This window comes from Eschrichtius robustus, chromosome 15 (assembly GCF_028021215.1).
Source record: "Eschrichtius robustus isolate mEscRob2 chromosome 15, mEscRob2.pri, whole genome shotgun sequence".
In the NCBI taxonomy this organism is placed as follows: Eukaryota; Metazoa; Chordata; class Mammalia; order Artiodactyla; family Eschrichtiidae; genus Eschrichtius; species Eschrichtius robustus.
Window position 1 is genome coordinate 47,984,339 of NC_090838.1, and position 26,384 is coordinate 48,010,722.

The 26,384-nt window shown below is 38.1% G+C and overlaps 1 protein-coding gene and 1 pseudogene across 3 annotated transcripts in view; one reads left to right on the forward strand and one right to left on the reverse strand.

Moving 5' to 3' along the window:
- Positions 1–26,384, forward strand: part of CCDC85A (coiled-coil domain containing 85A) — a 197,408-nt gene that overhangs the window by 166,127 nt on the left and 4,897 nt on the right. The window contains exons 4-5 of one of the 3 annotated variants that reach the window (XM_068564308.1): positions 19,231–19,365; positions 22,523–22,642. The exons of the other annotated variants lie outside the window; for them this stretch is intronic. Of the exons in view, the coding sequence (XP_068420409.1) occupies positions 19,231–19,365; positions 22,523–22,642 (255 nt within the window). The remainder of the gene's footprint in view (positions 1–19,230; positions 19,366–22,522; positions 22,643–26,384) is intronic. 3 annotated transcript variants of the gene reach the window in all.
- Positions 7,645–8,247, reverse strand: LOC137777489 (geranylgeranyl transferase type-2 subunit beta pseudogene; annotated as a pseudogene).

The following is a 26,384-nucleotide window of genomic DNA, read 5'->3' on the forward strand; positions in this document are numbered from 1 at the left end:
TATGACTTACGGGCCTTTAGTGGCTGGGTAAATAATTCTTAATAGACTTAGGGTTATTTTAGAGTTTAATCTAGAAATTCTACAACGTAGTTTCTGTATTGCTAAGCAATGGGGTACTTGGAAAAAACAACCCACCCACACGTGTAAATGTGGCATTCCTGAAAGTCATGGTAGACTGTGTTTGCTCAGGCCAGGCCAGCACAGGTTGGGTGGGTGGATGGGATCTGTGCACTCAGCCCCTGGGAGCCTGCCTTTGGGAGCTGCTCCCTCCTCAAGTGTACAGGTTTCCCTGGCCTCCATAGTCTGGTCCTGACTTTGGCTGTTGACTGGCTGCTATAGTGAGGTCCTGGCCCTTCCCCAAGGCTCCTATGATCATGTCTCCCAACATTCCCTGGGCTGAGAAAATTCCCCAACTCCTGCTTGCAATCCACCTTGTTCCAGGCCCAAAGCCTATAGAAAAAGTACTTCTTACCACAGGGTCCTAGTGTTAAGCCCAGAATCAGAGGTGGGAAGGAGGAGGTACAGTAGTGAAGGGACAGTCTATTCAAAGATCGTTCCTCCCTTCTGGACGTATTTCATTATCCTTGTTTCAGGTGTCTCTCCCTGGTCTAATTCTTTCCTTTGGGAGAACGTCTTGTCCTCAAACTTTTCAATATCTCCCCAAAATCCACTCATCTCAGATACTTGTGATCTCCGGAGTGCTTAGTGGAGGCACATGGATCATTGAGCCCTCTTTCAGAATTTATATCCACTTACAGATTATTGTAATTTCCGTAATATAGTTTGGAGGAGTAGAAGCAACTTTTGAATTCTTATTTTTTTTAAAAAGAGAAAAATAAAACACAAGGAGACAGCTAACCTTGCTTTAAAACCCTTGGACTAATTAGTATTTTGGTAGTTTTATTCATACAGCTATTGCCCTTAGCAGTTTATTAGAAAAAAGATTGGATACAGAAATGTAAGGATCATGGAGGAAATGTAAATCTGATGTAAATGTAGTATAGCAAATAAAGGAATTTGATACTGTCTTTTCTTGACCTAAGATGCCTCTCATTTGCAACAGAACAACATGTGAAGCAGAAGTTCTAATGTTTGACAGATAACAAATAACTAATAAACCCAGGCGCAGATGGGAGCCATCCTGGACTTACATAGAAGCTGGCTCTAAGAAAGGCTTTTTAATAGTCAAAATATTTCAGCTGTTTTTGCCATTCAAGACCGGGGTGTCTTAATGTCAAAAAGAGAATTTTTTTATTTAAGTATTTCCATATGCTAGGAAATTTAATAACCCTAACTACAGAAATATCATAAAAGTAAAACATAAAATACACACTCAGAAATAAATCACAACTCCAGTAAATTTGATCACAAATAAATTGTGTGGGAATGATGGGTCTTTATCCTTTTGGATGCCAGGCATGTATTGAGTGCCAGAAGTTAACAGAAGCTACAGTTAGAACTTGGATGCTTTCTTTCCGACAGAGTTTTAGACAGAGGAGACTTTAGCAACTGCATTTTGAAATTTGTTATATTGTTTGGGACAAATTCCATTCACTTTTCAGCCCCTGTTCTCATCCCACTCCTATTTTAATGCACAATTCCTTGACCGGCAAAACTCACATGCGTTTGTTGATGAGTTCCGCAAATGGTAAGGTAGTTAGTGATGGCAGCTCACATTCATTGCCAATTGAAAAGGACTTTGGAGAGGTCCATTTAAGACTGGACCCTCTACTAAATGGTCATTTGTAAAGAAGGTGCCTTATGTGGCCTCACAGCATTCGTTTTATTAAAGAGGATTCTCTTGGTTAGGGAAACCAGTTATACTGAGCCTTTGACACTTGAGAACAAGATCAAAATGGGCATGAGAGCAGGTAAGGGCAGCCGCCCTTCCAATGTTTTTCACTTAAAATAAGCGCCCTGCTCAGGATCTTGATGTTGACAAGGTTCTTCAGAGTCAGTTACCAGAATGTGATAAGACATCTCTCAATTCTAGGTGGTTTCTCAGGGCTTCAGGGCTATAAATGATGCCAGAGTAATTTGTGAGTCAATAGACTTTAACTAGTCTTTAAACCAGTAGAAAATGTTCAATTTCGTTCTCACATTGATTTTTAATACTTTATTGCCTTATTAAACTGTGCTTTTTATTTTAGATGTATCTTTATGGTAATTCTGTTTGCAGGCATCAATCCTACTGGTTTTAAGCGTTTGTTCAGAATCTTAAGTCTTTAGGGCCCCAGGAGAGACCCCATTATAGGTCATGAAAAGGATAGTGTCCAATTCTTTTATTTGTATATGTTCTTTCTTCTTTTAAATGATGAGGTTGTAACCTAAAATGGACCTTTCTTTCTGTGAGAAACAGCTTGGACCACAGCAGGATGGATGATTTAGAAAAATCTGTGACCCTTGCAGCTGGGTCTGCCTCAGGGCACAGGATGTGATGGTTGAATCACCCATTCTACTCTGAAGCCTTGTTTAGGTTACAAGCACTAACCACAGCCTGAGTATCAGCTGACGTCCTGGGTATTGGACTGCCACTGAGTCTATCTTGGGATACTGGTTCCCATTCTGACCTTGGCCCCTATGATTATCTCTATTGCAGGTGAGTGTGTGTTCACTAATGGGCAGAGGCAAGGTTTGTGTCCAGATTTTCTGTTACCACTAGTCTAGCATTCTTCCCATTTTGCTGAAACTTGTCATGTGGCAAGTATGTTTCTCTTGAAGCAAGTTAGCTTTGAAAACACCACGACCAGCACCATCACCACCACCTCCATCCACAACAAACCTCTGGTGTGGTATCATTGGGGTGTGAATTGGGAATTAGCCAAGAAACCCAGTTTATGTTCTAGTCCATCTGTTTTGCTGTTCACTGAGAGTTTCATCGCTCTAATAATGATCTTCTCAGCATAGGAAGATCTCATCCTTTTATCAATTTTAAGGACATTTCTAGTCTATAGATAAATGATTACTCAGGAAAAAATATTTGTCCACTTATCACTTACCTTCTGGTTCAATTGTAGTTTCTCTTTAAGCTGCTTGCCTCCTTCTCTAGAAACTTCCCAGACTATTCCAATCTGCAGTGACCTTGTTATCTTCTAAACCAGGGGTTGGTGCTTTTTTAGTAACGGGGCAGATAGTAAACATTTTCAAGTTTGTGAGCCATATGTTGTGTTGCAACTACACATCTGTCTCTGTAGCACCAAGACAGCTGAAAACAAATGCAGAGTATCTAAATGAATGGGTTTGGCTGTGTTCTGATAAAACTTTGTTTATAACACAGGAGAAAGAGGCTGGATTTAACTCTGGCAGTAGTTTGCTGACCCTTGTCCTACACTAAAAATATTTATGTGTCAATTGCTTGGGCTATCTGTTAATATTATTTTTAAAAAATTGGTCTCGCATATTGTTACATAAATTTGCATTTGTACATAGAGAATTTATTGTATGCAGATACTTTTCTCAATAAGTATTATTTATTTTTTCATTGGTTTAAGTTCCTTTGTCTTATCATCCCCAAACCTGCCCTGAGTAATCAGTAGCTGGTATTTGGAAAGTGCTGCAATTGAACCAGAGGAGTAGTTGAGCAAGAGGTAAAGGTATTCTTTCCTAGCAAACCACTTAGCTTTGGAATGATTTTGCTGGGGATCGACATGCTTGCATTTGACTTGAAAAGGCAAGTCCTCCCATACAGGAAGGACAATTGTGGTGCTAACAGATAGGAAATTTGTAGTTTTCTGAAATGCATATGTATGGTGACTGAATGTATACTTTAGTGAGTGAGTGATTATATTGCTTTTGTGTCCTGGCTATTCTTGCATGCCTTCAAGAAATTGCTGGGAAGATAACATGGGGCAGGCTTGTCTTTAAAACAGATACCGTACAGCTGGTGGCTTGGGAAGAACGTGAATCGCTATATAGTCCCTCACAGACAAGCAAAATTCTAAATCAGTGTTTATCAATGAATGAGGAAAGCCATTTCTGGCTTGGGAGGAGGTCGGAAATCAATTAATCTCCCTTTTCCCTTAAGTGAGGGCATTTCATGAAAGAATAAGAAATAGGGAGATCACTGATAAGAATTAAGTGAATTCTGTATTTTCAAGTCCTTCATATTAATCTTCTCCTCTCTCATCATCTTTGTTAAATATGTGGTTTTAATTGTGGTCTGCGTGTACCTGGAAAGGAAAGGAAAGAAAAGAAAGGCCTTTAGTTGGCTGTTTGTACAGTGTCTCTTCCTTCATAGGGGCTCTGCAAGTTGCTTTGGAAACAACAGGAACACAGAGGCTAGTTCAAGTCTCCAGCATGTTTCCTGTGGATCAGGAAGTGAGAAGTGAGTGAGAGGACTAGGCAAGTGAGAAGAATCCTCACTTGTCTTTTTGTCTTTGCCACCAGGAGCGATTGACATCAGAAGAGCCAAGAGGGAGAAGGGAGCTTAAAAAGAGCCAAGGGCATTCGCAATGCTTAGATGGTGACTGGTGGCAACCTGGCTATCAGCAAGCCTGTCTCTATAGTGTTTAGTGTTTTCAGAGTGCTTTGCAATCAGGTTTCTTAGTCACCCTTCACGGCCACCACATGAAGCTAGTTGATAGGCCTCTCCCTTTTAGCACTGAGGACAAGTGACTTGCTGAGGGTCAGGCAGTGAGTTGCTTATGGAGCTCATTAGTCCCTGGGTCATCAGTGTTGTGGGATAGCAAAATATTATTTCCTTTTTTTTTTTTTTTCTAAAACCAGCTCTAGCCAGCCTTGGAAAACTTATTACTACTGGTAGACCTGATTGTTTTCCAGGATGGCACTATTGTAAAAAATTTTAACTTAAAAATATTTTTTTAAGATTTGCCTTTCTTAAAGCTTCATAATGTCACTTTTCAGAAAAATTTAGCTGTGCATTTTAAACTTTAGCCAAGTCCTTTATTTAGGTAATGATCTCAGAATTTTGGCCCTTTTATTCCTCTTAAGTTCTTCAACCAGAGACTTCAGGAGAGACTTAAGGAGAAATAAAATTTTTTAACTAGGAAGACTTGGTTTGTGGCATTAGCTGTGGTCAAAATTTGTATGGAGGGATGAGGTGAAACTTTTATATTTCAGTTATTCTTTTCTTTTTTTTTTGGCTGCGTCGGGTCTTAGTTGCGGCGCACCGACTTCCCTCTAGTTGTGGCTTGCGGGTTTTCTCTCTCTAGTTGTGGCGTGCAGGCTCCAGAGCACATGGGCTCTGTAGTTTGTGGCATGCAGGCTCTCTAGTTGAGGCGTGCGAGCTCAGTAGTTGTGGTGCGTGGGCTTAGTTGCCCCGCGGCATGTGGGATCTTAGTTTCCTGACCAGGGATGGAACCCACGTCCCCTGCATTGTAAGGTGGATTCTTTACCACTGGACCACCAGGGAAGCCCCTCAATTATTCTGTCTTGTATTCCCAGAATCTCATAGAGGCTAGACAAAAGCAGTAACCTCACTTTTTGGAATGAGAGATGTTGACATTTATTGTTCAATTAGTACAGGGATATTCATTCAATGATGAGTGACTAGTGGGCTTTCTCTGCTTTTCTTAATATAACCAAAACAACCCCTAACAAATAGGGAATGGGATTTCTCTAGGTCATGGAAGGCTGATGACTTGTATTGACCATTCATTCAATATTTTACCCAAGTATTTTTTGAGCATCCCTTATATAGAGATACTGCTTTAGACAATGGGGATACAGCCCTGAATAAGAAATTCATGCAGCTTACATCTTAGTAGGTGGATTATTCTTTTAAAACCATAAATACGTATTATTGGGAAGTGATAATCACTGTAAACAAAAGCAGGGAACAGAATTGGGCAGTGACTGGAGTAAGGGGGTATTTTACATGGAGTTAGAAAAAGCCTCTCTGAGGACGTGAAATCTAAAGAGACCCGAAGGAAGGAAAAGATTATGGCTAGAATCGAGTATTGCAAGAAGTGAGAACAGCAAAGACAAAAGCCTTAGGCAGGAATGAGATAGGCGTGTTTGAGGAAACAGGAGCCAGAAGGCTAGAGTGGCTGGAACAGAATGAGTGAGACAGAGTAACAGGATGTGAAGTCAGAGACGGGCAGGGAACAGACCCTGTGGGCTTTGTTGACCAAGGTCGAGCGTGTGGATTTGGGGTCTGAGTTGATGGAAAACCATTGGAGGAATTGGGTGAGGGTATGATATTATCTATTTACATTTCCCAAAGGTCTCTGCGAATATTGGGTTGAAACCAGACTAAAGATAGTAGAGGCAGGGAGAGGGGACATAAGGACACTCAGTAGGGAGCTACTTTGGTAGACTGAGAGGGCTGATGGTAGCTTGAACTAGGGGTGGAAATGATGAGGAGGCATGGATTCACAACGCTATATATTGAAGTAGAGCTGGGAGTGCTTTATGACAGATTAGATGTGGAATATAAGGGAAAGAGACCGCATATGGCTTCACCGGTTGGGTACTGACAACCCCAGGAAGAACTGTTTACAGAGACTGTGCAGTGAATGGCAGCTCAGGGAAGAATCAAGGAAGGATGATCCTTGGATTTTGATCTAAGCAACTGTATGATTGGTGGTGCTTTTTACTGAGATGGGGAAGATTGGGGGGAACAGGTTAAGGGGTGCAGGGGAATCAAGTTCTTTGGGGGCATGGTAAAGTTGAGATGTTGGACATTGACGAGGAGATGTCAGATGCAGAGTTAGATGTATACATATGGAACTCAGGGGAAAGGGCAGGGCTGGATATAAAAATTTGAAAGAATACATGGCTATGGGACTGAATTAGAAATTTTTGTGAATGAGTGTTGAGAAAAAAAAAGTGGTTTGTGGACTGTGCCCTGGGACACTGCAAGATTTAAAGGTAGGGAATGAGAGAGGCGTACAATGCATCCTAAATTATTTATGTCAGGAAGTAGTGCACAAATAAATGTATTTTTAAATCACTTATTTTCTTCCTCCCCTAGTAAGAGCCATTTGTGAAAATTGAGCTCATGTCCCCATGATGTTTCTTTTTGTGCTTTAATGGTGTTGTCACTAATGGGAGATCTCATTTCTCCCTGCTGGTGATTTCATTACTACCATGTGTGCAGAGACTATGGGGCCTAGATTCATTTGGACCACTCTTGTTTTTGTAAACCTTTAACAGTCAGATCATTGTGAATTGCTCTGAGGTAGAGCTTACCACAAAATGGCACGGGTGAACTGCAGTCTTGACAGGCAGCCTTGTTATTTGTGTTACGAATGCGTGTCCTAGGGTGGTAGCTGCCTTTGGATGAAGGTGACTCTTCCTGCCTCTCTGTTGACCTGTCTCATATCTTGACCTCCCCATTTTGTGTGGGAGCTTCGGGGACTGGAACACTCCTTGAAGATACCGTAGACCCTTCCTTTTGCCAAAGCCAGGCCAGTGAACACCACCTCACAGTGTATATTTCTCAGTAACCTCAGCAAGGATTTGTCCTAAATATCTGTTTAGTCCCTGGGGCTCTAGCTACATGTCTTCCACTGGGCTCTGAAGTGCTGAGATATTTAACACAATCATTGCTCAGCTCTGCTCTGCAAGCCAAAAGCAATGTTAATTAGAATTACTTTTTTTAAATGTATAATTATATAATTTATTAAAATCAACACAATTCATATACAGAATATTAACATGGCAGTCATTAAGTTTGTTAAGCACTTCAAATACTGAAATGTTAAAACAGTAAAACTACACTAAGCAACTTTTGCATCAAGGGATCTAATCTAGCTCACTAGTTCAGGCTGAACATTCACTCTCCGAAGTACTTCTTCAGGCATGCAAAAAACAGGGCTAACAGGTTTAATCTGTTCTTCTCCCAAAAGTGACAATCCAGCAATTCCAAATACAGTATGAAAAGGATCTACCATATCTCCTGGCCTGTCCGCAAATCCTCCCGTTTCTTCATCTTGACATGCTAAGATGAAACTGCGCAGTTTCTCTCTGTCAATCCAGTGAAGCCTTCCAATTATCTTTAGGGAGGCCAACACCCACCAAGAATAGCATACATCTGGTAACTTCTCTGGCCTTCCATTGAATCCACCTGACGCAAGCTGGCGTTCACAAAGCCACCAGCCAAGTAAATCAGAATTTACTCGATGCAACTGGCTAGTAATAGCCAGGAATCCTGGGCACCAATAGATCTGCCCAGCATGGGATTCAGAACCTGGCCTGCAACCAAACCCACCATCAAAGTTCATACATGATAAAACAAATTCGATTGCCTTTTCCACATTAATAGCATCCAGCTTCCCCAATAGAGCCAAATTGCCGCCGCACAAAAAGAGAATCTTGTATCGATTTCTCCCTATTATATAAAAGTCGATTTTCATATCCCATGAAGCAGCTGGTCTCTCCGGCCTGCACTGTATTCAGCCCTTATCTTTTAGACGGGCCCCCTCTGTTCTAGTACTCCTGTATGCTGATATAACTAGCACAGTGCATGCTGGAACTTCCAGCAGACCATTAACTCCAGTTAGACCAGCTGCTTAGTGGGACCCCAGATATCTCCAGTGAAAGAACCATCTTCTTTCTGTAGACTCTGAACTTATTCCACAACTTTATTTACATCAATAACATTAATACTATCAGAGAGGAGAGTAAGAATGTAAGCATCTTTCTTTGAGCCATCGGATGCTATATAATCTGCATGCTTCTCCAGTAATAGGGTGTCGGGTGCATCTGACTTGATAATAACATCCTTCTGCAGTGTGCCCATGTCTGAAAGCTAAAAGAGCTAGAATTACTTTTTTGCTTTTGCATCTGCACTGGCATTTCGTTTCTATGCCCTGACTCTCACTCCTTCTCATGCCCCTCTCATGCCCCTTTTTTTATAAGCTCAAGACCTAAAAGTATTCAGATATGTTTCTCTCAGCAAGAATGCCATAAACTTTTACTATTTAATGTCAACCTGATTGGAAACTCATTTAGATGTATGATCTTTCTTTTTTTCTAGAAATTTCAATCTTTCTCACAGGGAGGTGTATGGTTAATAAAAGACAAGAATTAAGCACATAAACTCTTTACTTAGAAGCAGAATGCACGTAAATCTAATTGTCCACATTTCCTACCTATTGTTTAACAGCTATTTTTTTTTTAACCAGGCCTTCATTGTTATTCTTTGTCTGTTATTGCTCTGGCTACAGAGATACAGGGTGTTTGCTGTTTTGGCCCTTTCAAGATATTAATTCTTTTCTTCCTGGGGTTTGCCCTCTCTCATTCTTGTAAAAAGGCATCCTGCTAACCTCCGTAATTACTTTCATTTATTTTTTTTTTTTCTGGAAACTGTATTTAAATATCTTCAAGTTTCACCTGGAGTGATAGATATTTCAGAATTATTTTCTTTTCCAAGAACATATTTTCATTATGGCATGAAGTTAAAGTCATTTACAATTTAAGTATTTTGCAAACTCCTATTTTACATGTCAGAAGAAAACCATTTGTTGGGGGTATTTGTGAGAAAGATGCTTTTGTGTTTAATATTGTTAATTCCCTCTTTGATCTTCATTCTAAAATCTGATGAATGAGATGTATTACTTCCCCTGGCATTTCCTATCCTGGTTAATCGCATGACCATTTAGCTGGTACCCATCCCAGAGTCCTCTTTCAGCCTCCCTGCCTCCACTGAAATAAATATTAAGGCTCAAAAGGTCCTGCCCTGTAATCCATCAATATCCTTTTTATTCCTTCTGCTATTGTCCAGTGTAGGTGATGGGTAATCATTTTTTACTTGAACTTCTTTGTTAATCTCCTAATTGGACTTTATCCTACCTAGTCTTGTCCCACCCAGATCATTCTCCACATTACTCCTAGAGCAATCTATCAAACCAAATCAGGTCTTGTCACGTAGCTCATGCCTCAGCAGAGAATAAATTTCAAATCCTTCATATGGTATAGAAGGTTCTCCATCATCTGACCTCCTGCCTTTCATGTCAGCCTCAGTTCTTGCTACTCTGTCCCTTGTGTCCTAGGCTCACATCATTCTGAACAACTTCTGTTTCCCTGACTGTGACAACTGTTTAATATTTCAGGTTCTCTGAATTGAAGTTCCTCACAGCCTCAACTGCAACTCCACAGACCTCAATCTTAGCCATTATTTGGCATAATAAATGAGGAGTGAGTGAAAAAATATTACCTTCTGGCTTCCTTAGCTGGGAAGGCCTGGATACTTACAGATTGATTGGCCTACACGTAATTAAGTTGAGAATAATATTCCTCTTGATGATAACTTTTTTTATATTCACCACTTGATGTCTGGCATTACATAATGATTTTGATGGAAATCAGCATATACTCTGGATGCCTCAGTAATAAGGTCTTATTTCTACTTTTGGTCTGCTAACCATTCCTAGTGATCTTTTCAGTTACTGTTGTTTTGGTTTTTCTGTTTTGTTTTTTTTTTTTTTTTTACATATTAGAGCTTCACTGCAGCTTTAGAAATAGATGGAAGTGAGCCCAGATTTTCAGAATAAATTTATTTTGCTCAAATAATAACTGGCTAATGAGAAGGAAAAATAGTGGGAATTTAGTCTGTGTTTAAATTCTATAGACTTGCCAAAAAAGTCTATATGGGCCATCATAGTAATGTCAGTTTCACTTACTTTAGGCCATTTTAGCACTCTAGAAGTGTGCTTTAGTTACTTAACAAGTAGCTGAGTACCTACTAATTACCAGGTACATAGGCACACAAGTAAAGCATTTACACAACTATTTCAGAGACGACAGAGGAAAAGCCACAGTCTCACACATAGATTTTGATCATCCATTAATATATTAAGTTTATTGAGCAACTACTACATGTAGATAGGGTGCTAGTCATTGTGATTACAGAGATAATAAAAGTCAAGTGTGGTGACCTCAGGGAGCTCCAAGATACATGAAATATTACTGTAAAACAGGATAGGGCTATGAACAAGTGTCTTATCAGCTCACCTTACAGTGAGTGGTCAGGGTAATTACACCCTCTGTCAAACCATGAAAGTACAGTCCACATGATCATGATTTGTTCATCAGAGCCAGGATGGAAGCAAGCTTTTTCAATACCTATTCCAGAATAAGAGAAAGAATATGAATGAATAAGGAACCAGAATCAAGAGAATGACATCCTGGGTCACACCAGTGTGGGACAAGTAAAGCATGGGATCCAGAAAAGTATCGCTGGAACCCCAAACCCAAGAGAAGAAAGAACAGGAAATAGACTATTCTCTTGGTAACTGTATTTAGCTGGAACCCTAGTGTATTTTGTTTATATCAATACCATGACTCACATAGTATTCCAAAGTGAGTTGTTAGCAATTCTCAACAAGTTCTTCAGGCAACTTTATCAAATCTCAAGTCTCAAAATCTTTGGGTTATTATAGCTGCAGGCTTTAAGTAAGTGTTGTGGCCACAGTTCTGGGTCTGGAGTGGACAAAGTCAAAAGGGCCCAGAGGTGATGTTTAGCTGGTGTGTACCAGTTCTTCTGCATCAGTTATTAATATTAACATGCTTCTATTCTGACCTCCCCAAGCCCCTCAGCCATTCTAAACTGTCCTGATCCTCCCCAGGATCTACGGGATCTCCTTGCAGCCCAGGAGCTAAGTAGTGAGTACATGGGACAGAAGAAGACCTTCAGGGCCCCCAACCAAAAAGAAAACAATCACTACGGAGTATAAATTATTGAGAACAAGCGCCAGGCCAACAGTTCATGTCTTAATAGATAAATAGTAGGAGCTAGCTAGTCTTAATAATCTTTTAACTGACAGCACTTAGGAGAGACCTAACATGCAGTAGGGGCTTAGTAATTGAGAGCTGTTATTACTAAGACACACCCTCAAGGAGTCTTCTTTCTACTGAGGAGACGCATGTAAATAGACCACAACCCTTAGCTACGCATGAAGGAGAGAATGGTCCCTGTCCTGGTCCAGTGTTCTCTCTCTCTGATTCCCCTCTGCGTATCACAGGATGCTCTCATCTTCACTGGGATGTTGTTTCATGTGTCAGGGCCCTCATTTCTATTTGATGGCAATTTAATTCTTTCCTAGTGTGACTACTTAAAGTGCAGGATCTTTACCTGTTGTATTGCTAAGGAAGTTTCAGTTTCTTCCATAATGTCCACAGAGCATCTTCTGCCAGTTTTATTCTCTGTGGGATTGGTGTCTCCATTTTCATGGCGCTACAGCATGCTGTCTCTCTCCACTCTAAGAGCTCTTTGTTCTTTGGAATGCTGCCCTGAGCCTGCCCATTCAGTATTCTGTTTCTGCTAGTGTTGCTGCAGTAGGATGTATCAGGTATTTTTAATTCTATTCCTTTTGTTAGAAAGAGTAATTTCCTTTTTGGGGGTGGAAATAAAGATGTCTTTATACTTAGACCACTTGAGGGCTGAAGCCCAGAGAGTTTCCTTTAAAATCATCACAAGCTCCAAATCTTGTGGGCGACTTGCCTTCATACGCGAAACCTGCTATGGAGCTATCACCAGAAATTTTGTTTTGCAGTTTCCCGGCTCACTTCTTTCTCCAACTCAGGATTTCTCAACTTGAGCACTATTGACATTTGGGGCTGGATAACTGTAGGGGGCTATCCTGTACATTGTCAGACATTCAGAAGCATCCTTGTCCTCTACCAACAAGATTCCCATAGAAACTGCCCAGTTTTGACAACTAAAAATGTCTGCAAGGCATGTTTGTCAAATACCCCTGCTGGGGGCCAAATCACTTCAGGTTGAGAACGGCTCTAAATAATAAACGCGTGAAAGTAGATTGACAAACAAGTTATAAATGTGTTGACAAGCAAAGCAAAACCATTCGTGGTAATGACAGCAAATATTTAGCACTTAACGTGGGCCGGGCACTGCTGGAAAAGCTCTTTTCATGTAAGTAACCAAACCCATAGACTGAGGTACCATTGTACCATGATTTATACACATTTTATAGACGAGGACACTGGGGCACAGAGAGGTCATGCAGCTGCTAAGTGTCAGATCCAGAATCTGAACCTAGGGACTTCCCTGGCGGTCCAGTGGTTAAGACTTCGCCTTCCTATGCAGGGAGGTGCTGGTTCCATCCCTCATCGGAGCTAAGATCCCACATGCCTGCGACCAAAAAAAAAAAACATAAAACAGAAGCAATACTGTAACAAATTCAATAAAGACTTTAAAAATGGTCCACATCAAAAAAAAAAAGAATCTGAACCTAGGCATTATGACCCTATAGTCAATGATCTGAGCTCACTGTGCTTTTCTTTCAACAAAAATTTACTGGAATAGAGACCTACTTGGCATCGTATGGAATATTATCTTTGGTACGGGCTTAGTAAATATTTTGTTACGTGAATAAATGAATATCTGTAAATCCAGGAAATTATCTAATATTTTAAATTAGTATTGAATAGATTCTTTAGTTAATTTAAATTAAAAAGTACTTTTCCCTGAATACAGTCAACTGTTATCTATTAGAGCAAAGCAGAGGGTCTCTTAGCATTTCTAAGCCCATTGACAGGAATCTTTTGGAAAAGATTTGTCAAGGTGACCTTTAAAATCTCTTCTGATCTGAGCATTTATTTGTGTGCTGGTGCAGTATTGCAACATTTCAGAATGAAGACTGATCAAACTGAACAAAATATTATTTTCCTGATGAGATTAAGCAAAGCATCTGCTCTTGCCATATAATAGGGAAAGAGAGAATTCATCCTCCCTCCTAAACTAGGTATGCGTTCTCATGAGGTATGATGCACTGTTTGATAGTTTGACCTAGCTTCAGGACTTATAAAATATTAAACATCTTTAACTAGCAGGAAACCACTTTAGTCGATCAATCTTCAGGCTTTCATAGTTGGCTTCCTATAATAGATGAGGGGCTGAGCTCTAATGTTTGTTACAAATGCATTACATCTGATTTATATCTAAGTGGGAAGCCTGTATTTTATATAATAAAATATAAAAACATAGTATTCTTTTATTCTTGTTAAAGATGTTTTTAAAATGTATTTCTATAAGGCAAAAGAATGGAAGCTTCCAGAGTGTCAATTAAAATAATTTTACTAAAAGAGTAATAAATAAAATATAACCATAAAGTAGCAAGAAGATAATCACAATAGCTTCATCTTGCTAGTTCTCTTAAAACTCACATTGTGAATTATAATTTTCCTCGGTGAGACCGTAAGTAATATAAGTATTCTCTTTTCGTTTAGATGATCTTTTAAAAATTTGAATGGCTTCATATTTTTTCCTTAATTTTGAAGGAGAAGTCAGTTATTTTAAGGACAATACTAGAAAGTATTCCAAATCTCAATTTTCATGGAAAAAGATCTTCCAGATATCATGTCATTAAAGAGGAATAGTAGTACCAATATGTTTTATCTTCGTCAGTGATTTGAAGGGATGTTTTTGTTTCCTCATATAGGGTGTTTGCTTATAGTATTAGAATTCATGATTTATTTTATTTCATCTCATTTTTACATTATATAATAATTCTAATACTAAAAATTATTTTTAATTTTTTGGTTTTTTTAAATTGAAGTTTAGTTGATTAACAATATTAGTTTCAGGTGTAGAACATAGTGATTCAAAACTTTTATATATTATACTCCACTTAAAGTTATTATAAATTATTGACTATATTCCCTATGCTGTACAATATATTCTTTTAGCTTATTTATTTTATACCTAGTACTTTGTACCTCTTAACTCCCTACCCCTGTCTTGCCCCTCCCCACTTCCCTCTTCTCCCTGGTAACCCCTTGTTGGTTCTCTAGATCCATGAGTCTGTTTCTGTTTTGTTATATTCATTCCTTTGTTTTATTTTTTAGATTTCTCATATAAATGGCAACATACAGTATTTTTCTTTCTCTTTCTGACTTATTTCACTAAGCATAATACCCTCCAGCCGATCCATGTTGTTGCAAATGTAAAAATTTAATTCTTTTTTATGGCTGAGTAGTACTACATTGTGTGTGTGTGTGTGTGTGTGTGTGTGTGTGTGTATACACCACATCTTTTTCATCCATTCATCTATCAGTTGACACTTAGGCTGCTTCCGTATCTTGGCTGTTGTAAATAATGCTGCTGTGAACACTGGGGCGTGTGTATCTGTCTGAATTTGTGTTTTTGTTTTCTTCAGATATATACTCAGTAGTGGAATTCCTGGATCGTATGGTAGTTCGGTTTTTAGTTTTTTGAAGAACCTCCATACCATTGTCCATAGTGGCTGCATCAATTTACATTCCCACCAACAGTGTACAGTGGTTCCCTTTTCTCCACATTCTTGCCAACGTTTGTTATTTGTGGTCTTTTTGATGATAGCCATTCTAACAGGTGTGAGGGTGTTGACCTCTTTGTGGTTTTGATTTGCATTTCTCTGATGATTAGTGGTGTTGAGCATCTTTTCATGTGCTTGTTAGCCACCGGTATGTCTTCTTTGGAAAAATATCTATTCAGGTGTTCTATTTTTTAATCAGGTTTTTTTTTTATATTGAGTTTTATGAGCTGTTTTATATATTTTGAATATTAACCCCTTATTGGTCATATCATTTGCAAGTATTTTTTCCCATTAAGTACGTTGTCTTTTCGTTTTTGTCAGTGGTTTCCTTTGTTGTGCAAAAGCTTTTAAGTTTATTAGGTCACATTTGTTTGTTTGCTTTTGTTTCCTTTGCCTTAGGAGACAGATCCAAAAAAGTATTGCTACAATTCATGTCAAAGAGTGTTCTGCCTATGTTTTCATCTAGTTTTATGGTTTTTGGTCTTACATTTAGGCTTTCAATCCATTTTGAGTTTATTTTTGTATATGGTGTGAAGGAATGTTCTAATTTGATTATTTCACATGTAGCTGTTCAGTTTTCCCAGCACCACGTATTGAAGAGACTGTCTTTTTCCCATTGTGTACTGTTAACTCCTTTGTCATAGCTTGATTGACCGTAAGTGCATGGGTTTACTTCTGGGCTCTCTGTACTGTTCCATTGATCTACGTGTCTTTTTTTGTGCCAGTACCATACTGTTTTGATTATCGTGGCTTTGTAGTATAGTCTGAATTCAAGGCGCATGATACCTCCAGCTTTGTTCTTTTTTGTCAAGATTGCTTTGGCTATTCGGGGTCATTTGTGATTCCATATAAATTTTAGGGTTATTTGTTCTAGTTCTGTGAAAAATGTCACAGGTATTTTGATAGGGACTGCATTGACTGTAGATTGCTTTGGGTAGCGTGGACATTTTAACAGTATTATTTTTTCCAGTCCATGAACACAGGATATCTCTCCATTTATTTGTATCATCTTCAATTTACTTCATCAGAGTTTTATACTTTTCAGAGCATAGGTCTTTCACCTCCTTGGTTAAGTTTATTCCTGGGTATTTTATTCTTTTTGATGCAATTTTAAATGGGATTGTTTTCTTGCTTTCTCTCTCTGATAGTTCATTATCAGTGTATAGAAAAGCAACAGATTTCTGTGTATTAATCTTGTATCCTGCAACTCTCCTGAATTTACTGATGAGCTTTAGTAGTTTTTTGGTGGTGTGTTTAGGATTTTCTCTGTATGTATCATGTCATCTGCAAACAGTGTCACTTTTACTTCTTCCTTTCCAACTTGTATTCCTTTTGTTTCTTGTCTGATTGCTATGACTGGGACTTCCAACACCATGTTGAATAAAACTGGCAAGAGAGGACATCCTTGTCTTGTTTCTCGGCTTAGGGGAAGTGCTTTTAGCTTTCAACCATTGGGTATGATGTTAGCTGTGGGCTTATCATATATGGCCTATGTTATGTTGAGGTGTGCTTTTATTTCCTTATCTATGGTGTTTGCTTAGAGTATTAGAATTTGTGATTTCTATAATGAGTACTTAGCACACAGTGATCTGTAAGTCACCTCCCACAGTCTTGATGCAGAGCATTACTTTGCTATATAGCAAAGTAAAATAATTTGCAGAATACTAGATAATTTGCAGATTACTCTAAGTAACTGTATATAAAGTAGCTGATGAGTACACAGATTTCTACTGGAGTAGTAGGGTCATTCACACATGCTTCTTTTTTTTTTTTAAATGATTCTGGATTTTTGGAAAACTCCAGAAAACAAAGCAAAATAGAATTCCTCAGAAAATAGGAAGTGACTTTCTTAAGGTTGTTGGGAACTGTTCTCCCAACTGATGGCTGGAATCTGGGTTTCCCCACTTCAGGCTCTGAAGTTGCCAGAAATAACTCCAACCACTGAGTTATTGAAGGCTTATGTTTTATGAAGCTGTCTTCAAAAAATGTCATGATTGACAATGGTAGAGCTAGCAGAGAGCTAAGCCTTCATTAGTATATAAGTATTATTCAGATATATTTTACTTGAAGGTCAAAAATGATGGCTGGTCAGGACACATTTTTCCTTGACCTGAATTAAAACAAGAAAATTGCTGACGTGAGTAGAAAGTCAATAATCCTGATTCTAAAAGAGGACCTATTCCTTTAAAATGATATCATCAAGTAGTTTATTCTTCCATAAAAAATCTGGCCCATATATCACCCCCTCTTATGAGATTAATAATACTGTATAATCTATATTTAATACGTTTAAAAAGAACCTGTTACAAGATACTGAAAGGCGTAGCTATTGCATGTTGTATCAACTTTCTGAAAGTGGGAAAATAAATGACTGCTCTTTTCAGCAGGGCTCTAAATGGTTATAGATGTTACCTTAGATTTCATGGTTATGATAATAAGCTTTGTTACAGTGGAGAGGCATTGGGATTTAATCTCGCTACACACTAAGGAAGAATGAAAGAAGTTTTTATGTTTTACTTGGTTGTTGAATCCAAAAAACATGAGATCTGAGAGATGCGTAAGACTTGGAGAGAACCAAATCTAGAAGATAGAACTCACTTGTAAAAACTCTGCATTAGTTGTTAATGATCATCTCAGAAACAGAACTATGCAGATTGGGATGGGAGGTGAATTTTAAGCCATCAACCATATTATAAATTATTGGATATAACTCTTTTGATGATGGAAATAAATTAGACACTGACATATGAAATGATTACTAAAAGAGCAAAGTTTAAATCAGTGTTGCTTTGATGAAATGATCATTATGGTCCAAGTGTAAATATGTAATTTTCTCTGTTATATGTGAGGAATATGTGTGACTTACTTATTTAATAGGTAACTGGTATTGATTTTGTAGAGTCAGGAAAAAGTTTTGTGAGTACCAACTGCTGGTCAAGATTGCTCCCCTTTTTTACTTCGCTTAAGATGATGGTACATTTCCTTTATGGTTCAGCCTCCAAAAGTTAGAGAAAAGTCAAAATTAGACCAGTGCTATTCACAGTAAAGCACATACTTCTAGGATAATAGATTAATGAGAACTAAAAAATTATATTCTCATTTTCAATCTCCTAAAATTAACTTAAACATTTGGACACTGGAATTTTTGGACTGTATTTGTGAATTTTCTATATTTAAAAAATTTTTCTTATTCCTTAGGATATAGCATTCTTAGATACAGGTCTTAGTGAAAGTTGGCAGGGAAAAGAAATTATGTTCAAATTAGTTCATTTTGCTTCTGATCATTTTAATAAAATTACACAGTTTGGTCATGGAAAAAACCTGAAATTCAGGGGAAAAAAAATTTTGTATTTTCTTTTTATGTCAGTTGTGATGTCTCTAGTTCCAACCAGTACAGAAATTTGGGAATTAACCAATTAACAGAAATGTTGATAGTTGTGTATATGTCCCATTTAAAAGTTATTTTAATGCAATGGTGATCTCTTGGTTCATTATATACTCTTCAGTGTGCAGAAATTTTGCTGAGAATTTGATGCAGTGTCAGTTTTTCCGAGTGCTGAATATATCTACCCAACTTGTGTTTCTTAACATAAGGTCAGAGTGCTCCCAACTGCATTTAAATAATTTCTAAGTTGCAGTTTTAAATACTTGTAAGATTTATGTTAATTCTGTTTCTCACAAATAAAACCAACAAAATTAAGTTGTATAAATAGCTTCCTTTTTTTTTTTTTATCTGGAATTTTGGCATCATCTGTCTCTTTGATAGCTTGAGAATTAGTTATACCTTTGCCCAAAACTTGTAAAAAAAAAAAAAAAAATCAGTATTAGCTCTCATATACAGGACTTCAGTGAGTTTTTATTTTAATTTTTTCCCTAGTTAGAGGTGCATGTTACAGCTTGCCATTGTGGTCATTGTGGTTCATTTCATTAAGCTTCTTGTTCTATCTGCTTTCTTGAGACTTGGGAAACAGTATTTTTCTGAGTGATTGTACTATATTGTTCCAAATATAAGGCCACCCAGAATAGAAGGCAACCTCCAACTAGAAACAGCTCAAATATGGAGAAAGGCTGGGGGCCCAGAGCCCGGCGGGTCTTGCAGTGGTGGCAAGGGTGCCGAGGAATAGGACGATGCCTGCCCACTCTCCCGGTGAGTGAAGATGAGTCAGCTGCTGATTTGCTTGTGCATAACCAGATGGCTTCTGTTGCTAGAGGAAAAGTCGTACTGCGGGGGGGGGGGAGAGAATAAGTCTGTACACATGAAATAAAGTCACTGTGTGTCCAAATCAGGGGAGGGAAGGCGGGAGTAGAGTCTATTTCACCTCCTAAACGGTCGCTTTCAGTGTTTTTTTTTTTTTCCCTGAACCTGGGGGTGAAAGTTGAATAACCCCAAACACTGGAGGAGGAGGAAAGTACCTGCACCTTTTTTGAAAAGGAGTTTAAAGGTCAGTGGCCATGGAAATGAATTGTTAGACACCATCAGATGTCTCACGACCAGCCCAGAAAATTATTCCTTGCCCTTTCAAATTGACTGCTGACCCAAGAGGTGGTGCATGCACTGTGTGATCATGTGTAGCCTGAAAATAAGCAACCCCGAAGCTGGGAGTCACATTTCCAATTTTAGTAAGATTTTTTTTCTTTTTAAATTCCCTGTCTCCTGAGCCAGCCAAGATACAATTTAAATAAACAGGCTAAATCTTATTGAAATAAACTCCAAGGGACTGTTTAAAATTATTTGTTGTGCTAGTATTTCACCCAGTAGCATATTTTAAAAAATACTTCAGTGAAAAATGTATTATTCGATGGAGAATATGTATTGATGGAGCCCAGAGAAAACTCCAGGTATTGGTCTGATTCTACTAATAAGCACATAGAAATCTAACCTTTTATTTCACAGTAACTAAATAAGATGTGATAGAATGAGGTGCTTGTTTCTGTTATAATCTAGAAAACTCTTTAGCACCTGTTAGTGTACAACTTAACCAGCATTCAGTAACCTTTGCGGCTTCACAAAAACTACATACAATATAAACCTTGACCTTTCTAGTAATTACCAGTCCATGGCTCGCAAAGCAAGTTTGAAGTAGAACTTTAATCCCTGAATGATAAGTTTTTCTCCACTGGGTAGTTTCCATTGTAGCTTTCATGATGATGATGATGATGATGAAACTTCTTTAATAAAAGAGTATGTTTTTCTAAATAGGACTCTCCTTAAGTTTAAACAATGCTTAATTGCCCAGAGGATTTGGTTTAGGGAAGCTGCTTATCATTGATTTCAGAAATTCTCTTAAACCAAAATACCCTGAAAGATAGAGGTCCCGTGCCCAAGGAATAGCAAGCTAGAATTTGACGTGCCTACCATTTTGCCAGGTCTGGGAAGGGAACCTTTGAAACAGAAGGGCTGGGCAGAAAAGGATTTGAAAGGAAGAACTGGAAGGGAGTGTATCCCAGAGTGGGGAAGGATTGTTGCCTGCCAAGTGAGATTACCACTCAGAGGAAACAGCACTGCAGTGGTGGAGTCTAAATGAGAGGGTTGATGTGAACTCTGTATAACCTCAGAAGCCTTTTGCAAAGAGTTCATAAGGGTGATAACAGTAAGGAAAGAGACTAGTAGAGGATCAGAGCTTTTCAGGGAAGAAGAGCTTCCTTTATAACTCCTTCGCTTTGGAAATATTTGATCTCTACAAAGGAAGAGGATGCCCACATTTGGTGGGGGGAGTGTGTGCCTATTATTAACCATCTTTAAACTTCAAATAGTTTCCTTTCTATTATTTGTTTTGGGTGCTATTATGTCTGATTCGATCCAAATTACAAATACAGCAAAACAAATATCATAAACATTTTTTCCCAGAGGGGGGTTGGGGCTATAATAATTGTATGTTCTGTTCATCACCTGCTGTTAATTTCATCATTAGTTGCAACGGCAGACAGAAGCTGGAGAGGTCAACTAAATGTCAGATTCCATGCCTTCCTCTCCCTGTTGGCTAGTGAGGGCGGGGGCAGGACCTGACCTGATTGCATTAGGAAAAGAACATGGCCTTAGTTGGCTTGTGAGGTCGCAAGGATAGCCTTCAAGGACATAGGAAGAAAGGACAGTGACAAGGGAAGAGAGATTTTCCAAGTTGCATATAAATAATCACCTTTGTAAAAGTCAAAGGGAAGAGTTAATTTCTCTACAAATAGTGTTGTTTGTGTAAAACCCATACCTATAACCTGTGCTCAGCTTCTCCCTCCCGTCCCTAAAATGCACAACATAGAAGCTCTCCTGTAGGTGCTGGAAAATTAACGTCCCAGATCACTGTTGTTTCTTCCTTTCATGATTTCACACATGATGCACCTTCCGTGGCTCCTTCTCGGGGGGTTAGATTCATAGGATCAAGTTAAAGGGAACAGTTATTAATCTATGAAGTATGAAAAAAAATCTGTAGATTTGTTGATGGGCAGAAATTAAAATTTCTCAGGCCCTAAAAACAGGTTTGGGCAATTCCCATTAGACTGTTTTTGTTAGGAGGATAGATCACTGCTGTTCTTTTTCTTTCCTGATCCATTAGTCTTTTTCCCAAGGAACCCCTAGAAAAAGTGACGTTTTTTACTTTTTCTCAGTTCCTGTATGGGGTGACTGTGACTCTCACAGGTCAAATTAATAATGCCCAGGTTCTGACTTCTCAGCAGTTCAGCTGAAGAGTCACTAAACTACAAATATGTAATTTGTGATCTGTTTTGTTTTTCAGTTTTTAAAAGTTCATAAAATGAGAGAATTCTTGAAGAAACTGTTGAATATGGTTAAATCTCTTTGGGAAATGTTCCACCATAGGTCTTTCCCTCAAAGAAGGGTTTTATAAGGGACACCATTTCTCGAATGCAGCAATATGCATTTGAGAAATGGTGATGTGTCTGCATTTTCTGAGACATATGGAATATGGCATTTGTCTTGCTGAGTGAGCATGTTTAACTCAGCTGTGGAGTAACTCACAAATTCCCTACTCTTGAGTATCTTTAAGTTTCAAAAATCATTCTTGAAATGTTCTTAATGGGCATTCCTTAGGGGGCACTGCTCTCTTCGGTAAATCAGAAGTGACATCTGGAAATGCATAGAGATGGCTCTTGGTTACATTTTTTTTTTTTTTTTTTGCTGGTCAAGCAGCAAGTGTTTTCCAATTAACAGGTTGATAGCATCTTTGGACAGGCTAGAAAAAATTAACAAAATGGCTAATTCTTGTTTGGCAGTGAAATTGAATATTGAATGACATCTCTGCAGTTATAAACGACCTTTGTTTTAATAACAAAGTTGTTGATTTTCTACTAAGGGTTCTTTTAGGTTGTCATCAGGGGCTGATGGGAATAACAGTTCCCCCAACTCTCCAGCTAGCTTCAGTGGACATACCACACCTTCTCAGCAGCCTGAACCCGTGGTACACTCTCTTAAGGTAACCAACTGTGTACAGCCATTTATCCAGTACTTCAGTTGTGTTGTGGCTTGTTCGCTATAGTCTGGTAATCCTCACGGTCTCGTTTTAACCATAGATACTTTATTTTTTGAGCCCTTATGGTGTAATTTTTTTTTTTTAATCTTAAGTTTTAAAGTATGATTTTAATTTTTTTAAACTAATAGTGGGTTTGAATACTTATGGTTGAATTGAATCTTTAGTTTTATCATTTTGTTTTGAGTAATGTGATTCATATCTATCTGCATCGAAGTTGAAGTCTGATGTGCATGTATATCCATATGTGTAAAATACTGTTACAGGTATTTTCTGTGCAATGTTTGTAGCATGGATGTCTTCAAATATAGGAAGTTAATAGTTGGCCAAAATAAGGAAAGATACCATATTTTTCTTTCTTTTTGCAACTGAAGTACGTTGTGCAACTTACTGAAAGTTTTCAAATAAACAAAAACCTACTCTGTTCACCATTAAATAGAAATTAAATCTTCAAACTCTAGTTAATGCTTTAATGCTTCTTTATAGAGTATTAGAAAATAGATATATGGTCTTATTCATGAAGATATTTTATTTTTTGCTTATACTTCAGCTTCAGCAATGACTTAAAAAAAGATTTGGCTGAAATTTATCACTTATTTTTCTTTACCAGTAATGAGCTTTCCAATAAGTAAAATTAATAATAAGCAGTGTAAATATTTACCTCTCTGAGAAGAAACGGCAGGCAATAAAAATCATCTTAAAAGCTGAGACAGTTCCTTGAAGTTTCATCAGTTCCAAAGTGTAAAACACTGTCCTCCAAATTATCTATAATTCCTAACATGTAGCCTTGGTCAAACCTTTCTGAGCCATAAAGTAAGCAGAGTGCTTCAGTCCTGCTTTTGCCACATGGGTTTCAACGACTTTTCTAAAATTGTTTTGGTTTCAGAATGACTTATCAACAGCCTGATGATGCGCTCTTGGGAAGGGGACCACACTTTCCTTGGCATGCAGAAAGCAAAGAAGTAGATGAGAACTTTAGAATATTTACTTGACTTGAGGATGATTGTTTTAGCAGTCGGTTTAGCTCCCTTGTTATATTTTGCTGTAACTTAGATGAAGTGAGTTTGCTTCTCTCAAGCACATACTGGTTGGGCACTGCCCTGTGTCTGGGCTGCTGGTTTATCAGCTGGCTTGCTCTCTGCGACAGCATTTGGATACTGTTTAGTACAAACAGCATGCTAAAGAAGCTGTTACTTTAGTGTAAATCAGGCACTAGCGATCTGAAAAGCATTTTCGAAATGGGAAAATGAAGGAGTGGCTTCAATCCTGTAGTATTAGTATCTGCACATACTCCAAAGGCAACACGCTGCCCTGCTTTCCAAACTGTTTGAAACCTGTTTCAGCCTATTGCCTTATTCAATGGCAAGTGCAGTTGGAATCAGATCAGTGCAGTGGGTCACATTGCCATCATTCCCAAATTTCTCGATGCAGCTGTGTTAGTATGGCCTAAAAGGAAGGGGAGGGCAAGGAAGAGCTATTCAATTTTCTCTGAATTCATTCTCTAATTTTCATCTAAAATTTTATCTTGAGAGGAAGATACTATGTTATAATCAGAACACGTTAAGTGTCCTCACTTGGCTGATGGGTAATGCCAAGCAACTGAAGCGTCTTGATTGGGTAACTGGAAGCTCTTGAATATAGAATACGTTCGCTTCCATGAGTTGAAACAGAAATATGTGCAAACATAGCCTCTGGGAAATGCATCTTCAGAACATCTCAGTGTAAAAAAAGAAATGTAGCCACTCAACATGTTTTGTTTTTAAAAGCTACCACTCTAGAGCTGATTTATACCATAAGATTGTTCTGTTCTGAAAGGAATAGTCAGGACAATGGCTCCTTTTCTCATGTTCTGGTAAGTTTTTTAAAATGTCTGTCTAGGCTTTAATAAACTCCATGGTCATAGCTGTGGCGAAAGCATTGTTGTAAGTCAGTGTGAGGAGTTAGCCCACTTGTGATAACACCACATTTTTCTTGCTTTAAAATTCCTAACTATTAACTGGAGCTTCACTTCATTTAGTAGAAATTAACTGAATTTAAGTACACTTCTCTGGGGTACATTATAAATCGAATCTGTAGGCAAATGAGCTCGTTCCAGGAGTTCCGTAAGTAAGTTTTCTATGAATATTCACTGAGCATCGTCAGTGATTTCCTCGAAGTATAAAAAAAAAAATGTGAACTGACTCTAATATGAGTTGAGTACCAGGGTGAGGCTTTCACTTACTTACCACTGTCATATCCTTCTTTAAAGAAGTAGTACCTACATAGTAATAATGGCCAGAAGTTTTGAGTTAATGAGAAAGTAGTTTGTGAGATTATTATAGATTTGAACTCGGGTAAATATCGTTGTAGTCTCAGTATCCATGAACTCGACATGAAGGTCCCACTTCGGGCCTAAGTTATTTCTTTTGGTCCGCCTGTTCATTGGTGCAAATTCTCAGGTGACACCTTTAGATGTGGCTATCAGCACTGACCCTGACAACAACAGAACCAGGGAGTTTAGCAGTGTTAACAGTTCAGTGTGGATTCTACAGGAGCTTTTAGAAAAAGCATTTTTTTTTTTTACGCTACATCAATGATTTGATTTATAAGCTGATGTAGAGAAAAATAAACAGCACTCAAAGCCAAAGTTTTGCCCTCTTTTTTACTACAGAAAGTATTGACATGAAAATTTTAAAGACATTTTGAACAGAATTGTATTCTCAATCCATTTAGTGATAATTTAGAGAAGTAGAACCTAAAATTGTTTAAAAGCATCTCATTCCCAGATGAAAAAATGAAAAATATTTAGTGTTGCTCAAATATTTTCACAACTGGGGAGCCATTGCCTCTCTTTGCTTCTGTCAAAGAGCTGTGTCCACAGTCCTTTCCTAGGCACCGGAAACACATCCAGGCAAGAACTGTGAGGTCACTAGTGTTAATGTTAACAAAGGTTCTTATGCTACATATTCCTGGGTTCTGACCAGTTTCAGCTGTGACTATTATCTTTTTTAGTCGTTTTTTTCTATAGGCCGTGTCTACATATCATTTGGACTGGTGAGCAATATAATTAATTACATGCCAGTCTTTACAATGGAGCAAGAATTACTGACTGTCTCCAAATGGTTGACAGTCGTTTATCTTAATGACCAAATTAACTAAATGCATCTAATCATTAATGAATTCAATTGACTATTAGTGATGATGCAATAGATTTCTCTTAATGGCCATTGGAAAATCAAGGAGGATTCAGATAGCTTTCAGAACAATCAACTCTTTTAAAAGATTTTGCCATATGCTAATCCACTCTGATATGCAGACATGGAGAAAACTAAAGGTTTTTACAAAGTGGAGCTCCTTGATGATTGATTTTTACTCATAACTAACAAGTTTTTTTTCCATGTGAAATTTGCTTTTCTTTTTCAACAAATCCAGGTCTTGGATGTTCAGGAAACTATAGATCGTCAACAGGGTAAAGAGTATGAACATGACCTTAGTGAGACAGAAAAAGCTATAGTCAGAGAAATGTGCAATGTAAGTTTAATGTGCTTTATTGTGTATTCTGTGTTGAAAGCCTCATCATAGCTTAGTTATTGCTTCATGAATACCTTCTTTTTAAAATGCTGGCCAAATGCCTTTATATTTTTATGTGAAAGTAAAACCAACCTTCCCTTGATTTGCTTTAGTAAATTTTATTGCAGTTTTATTAACA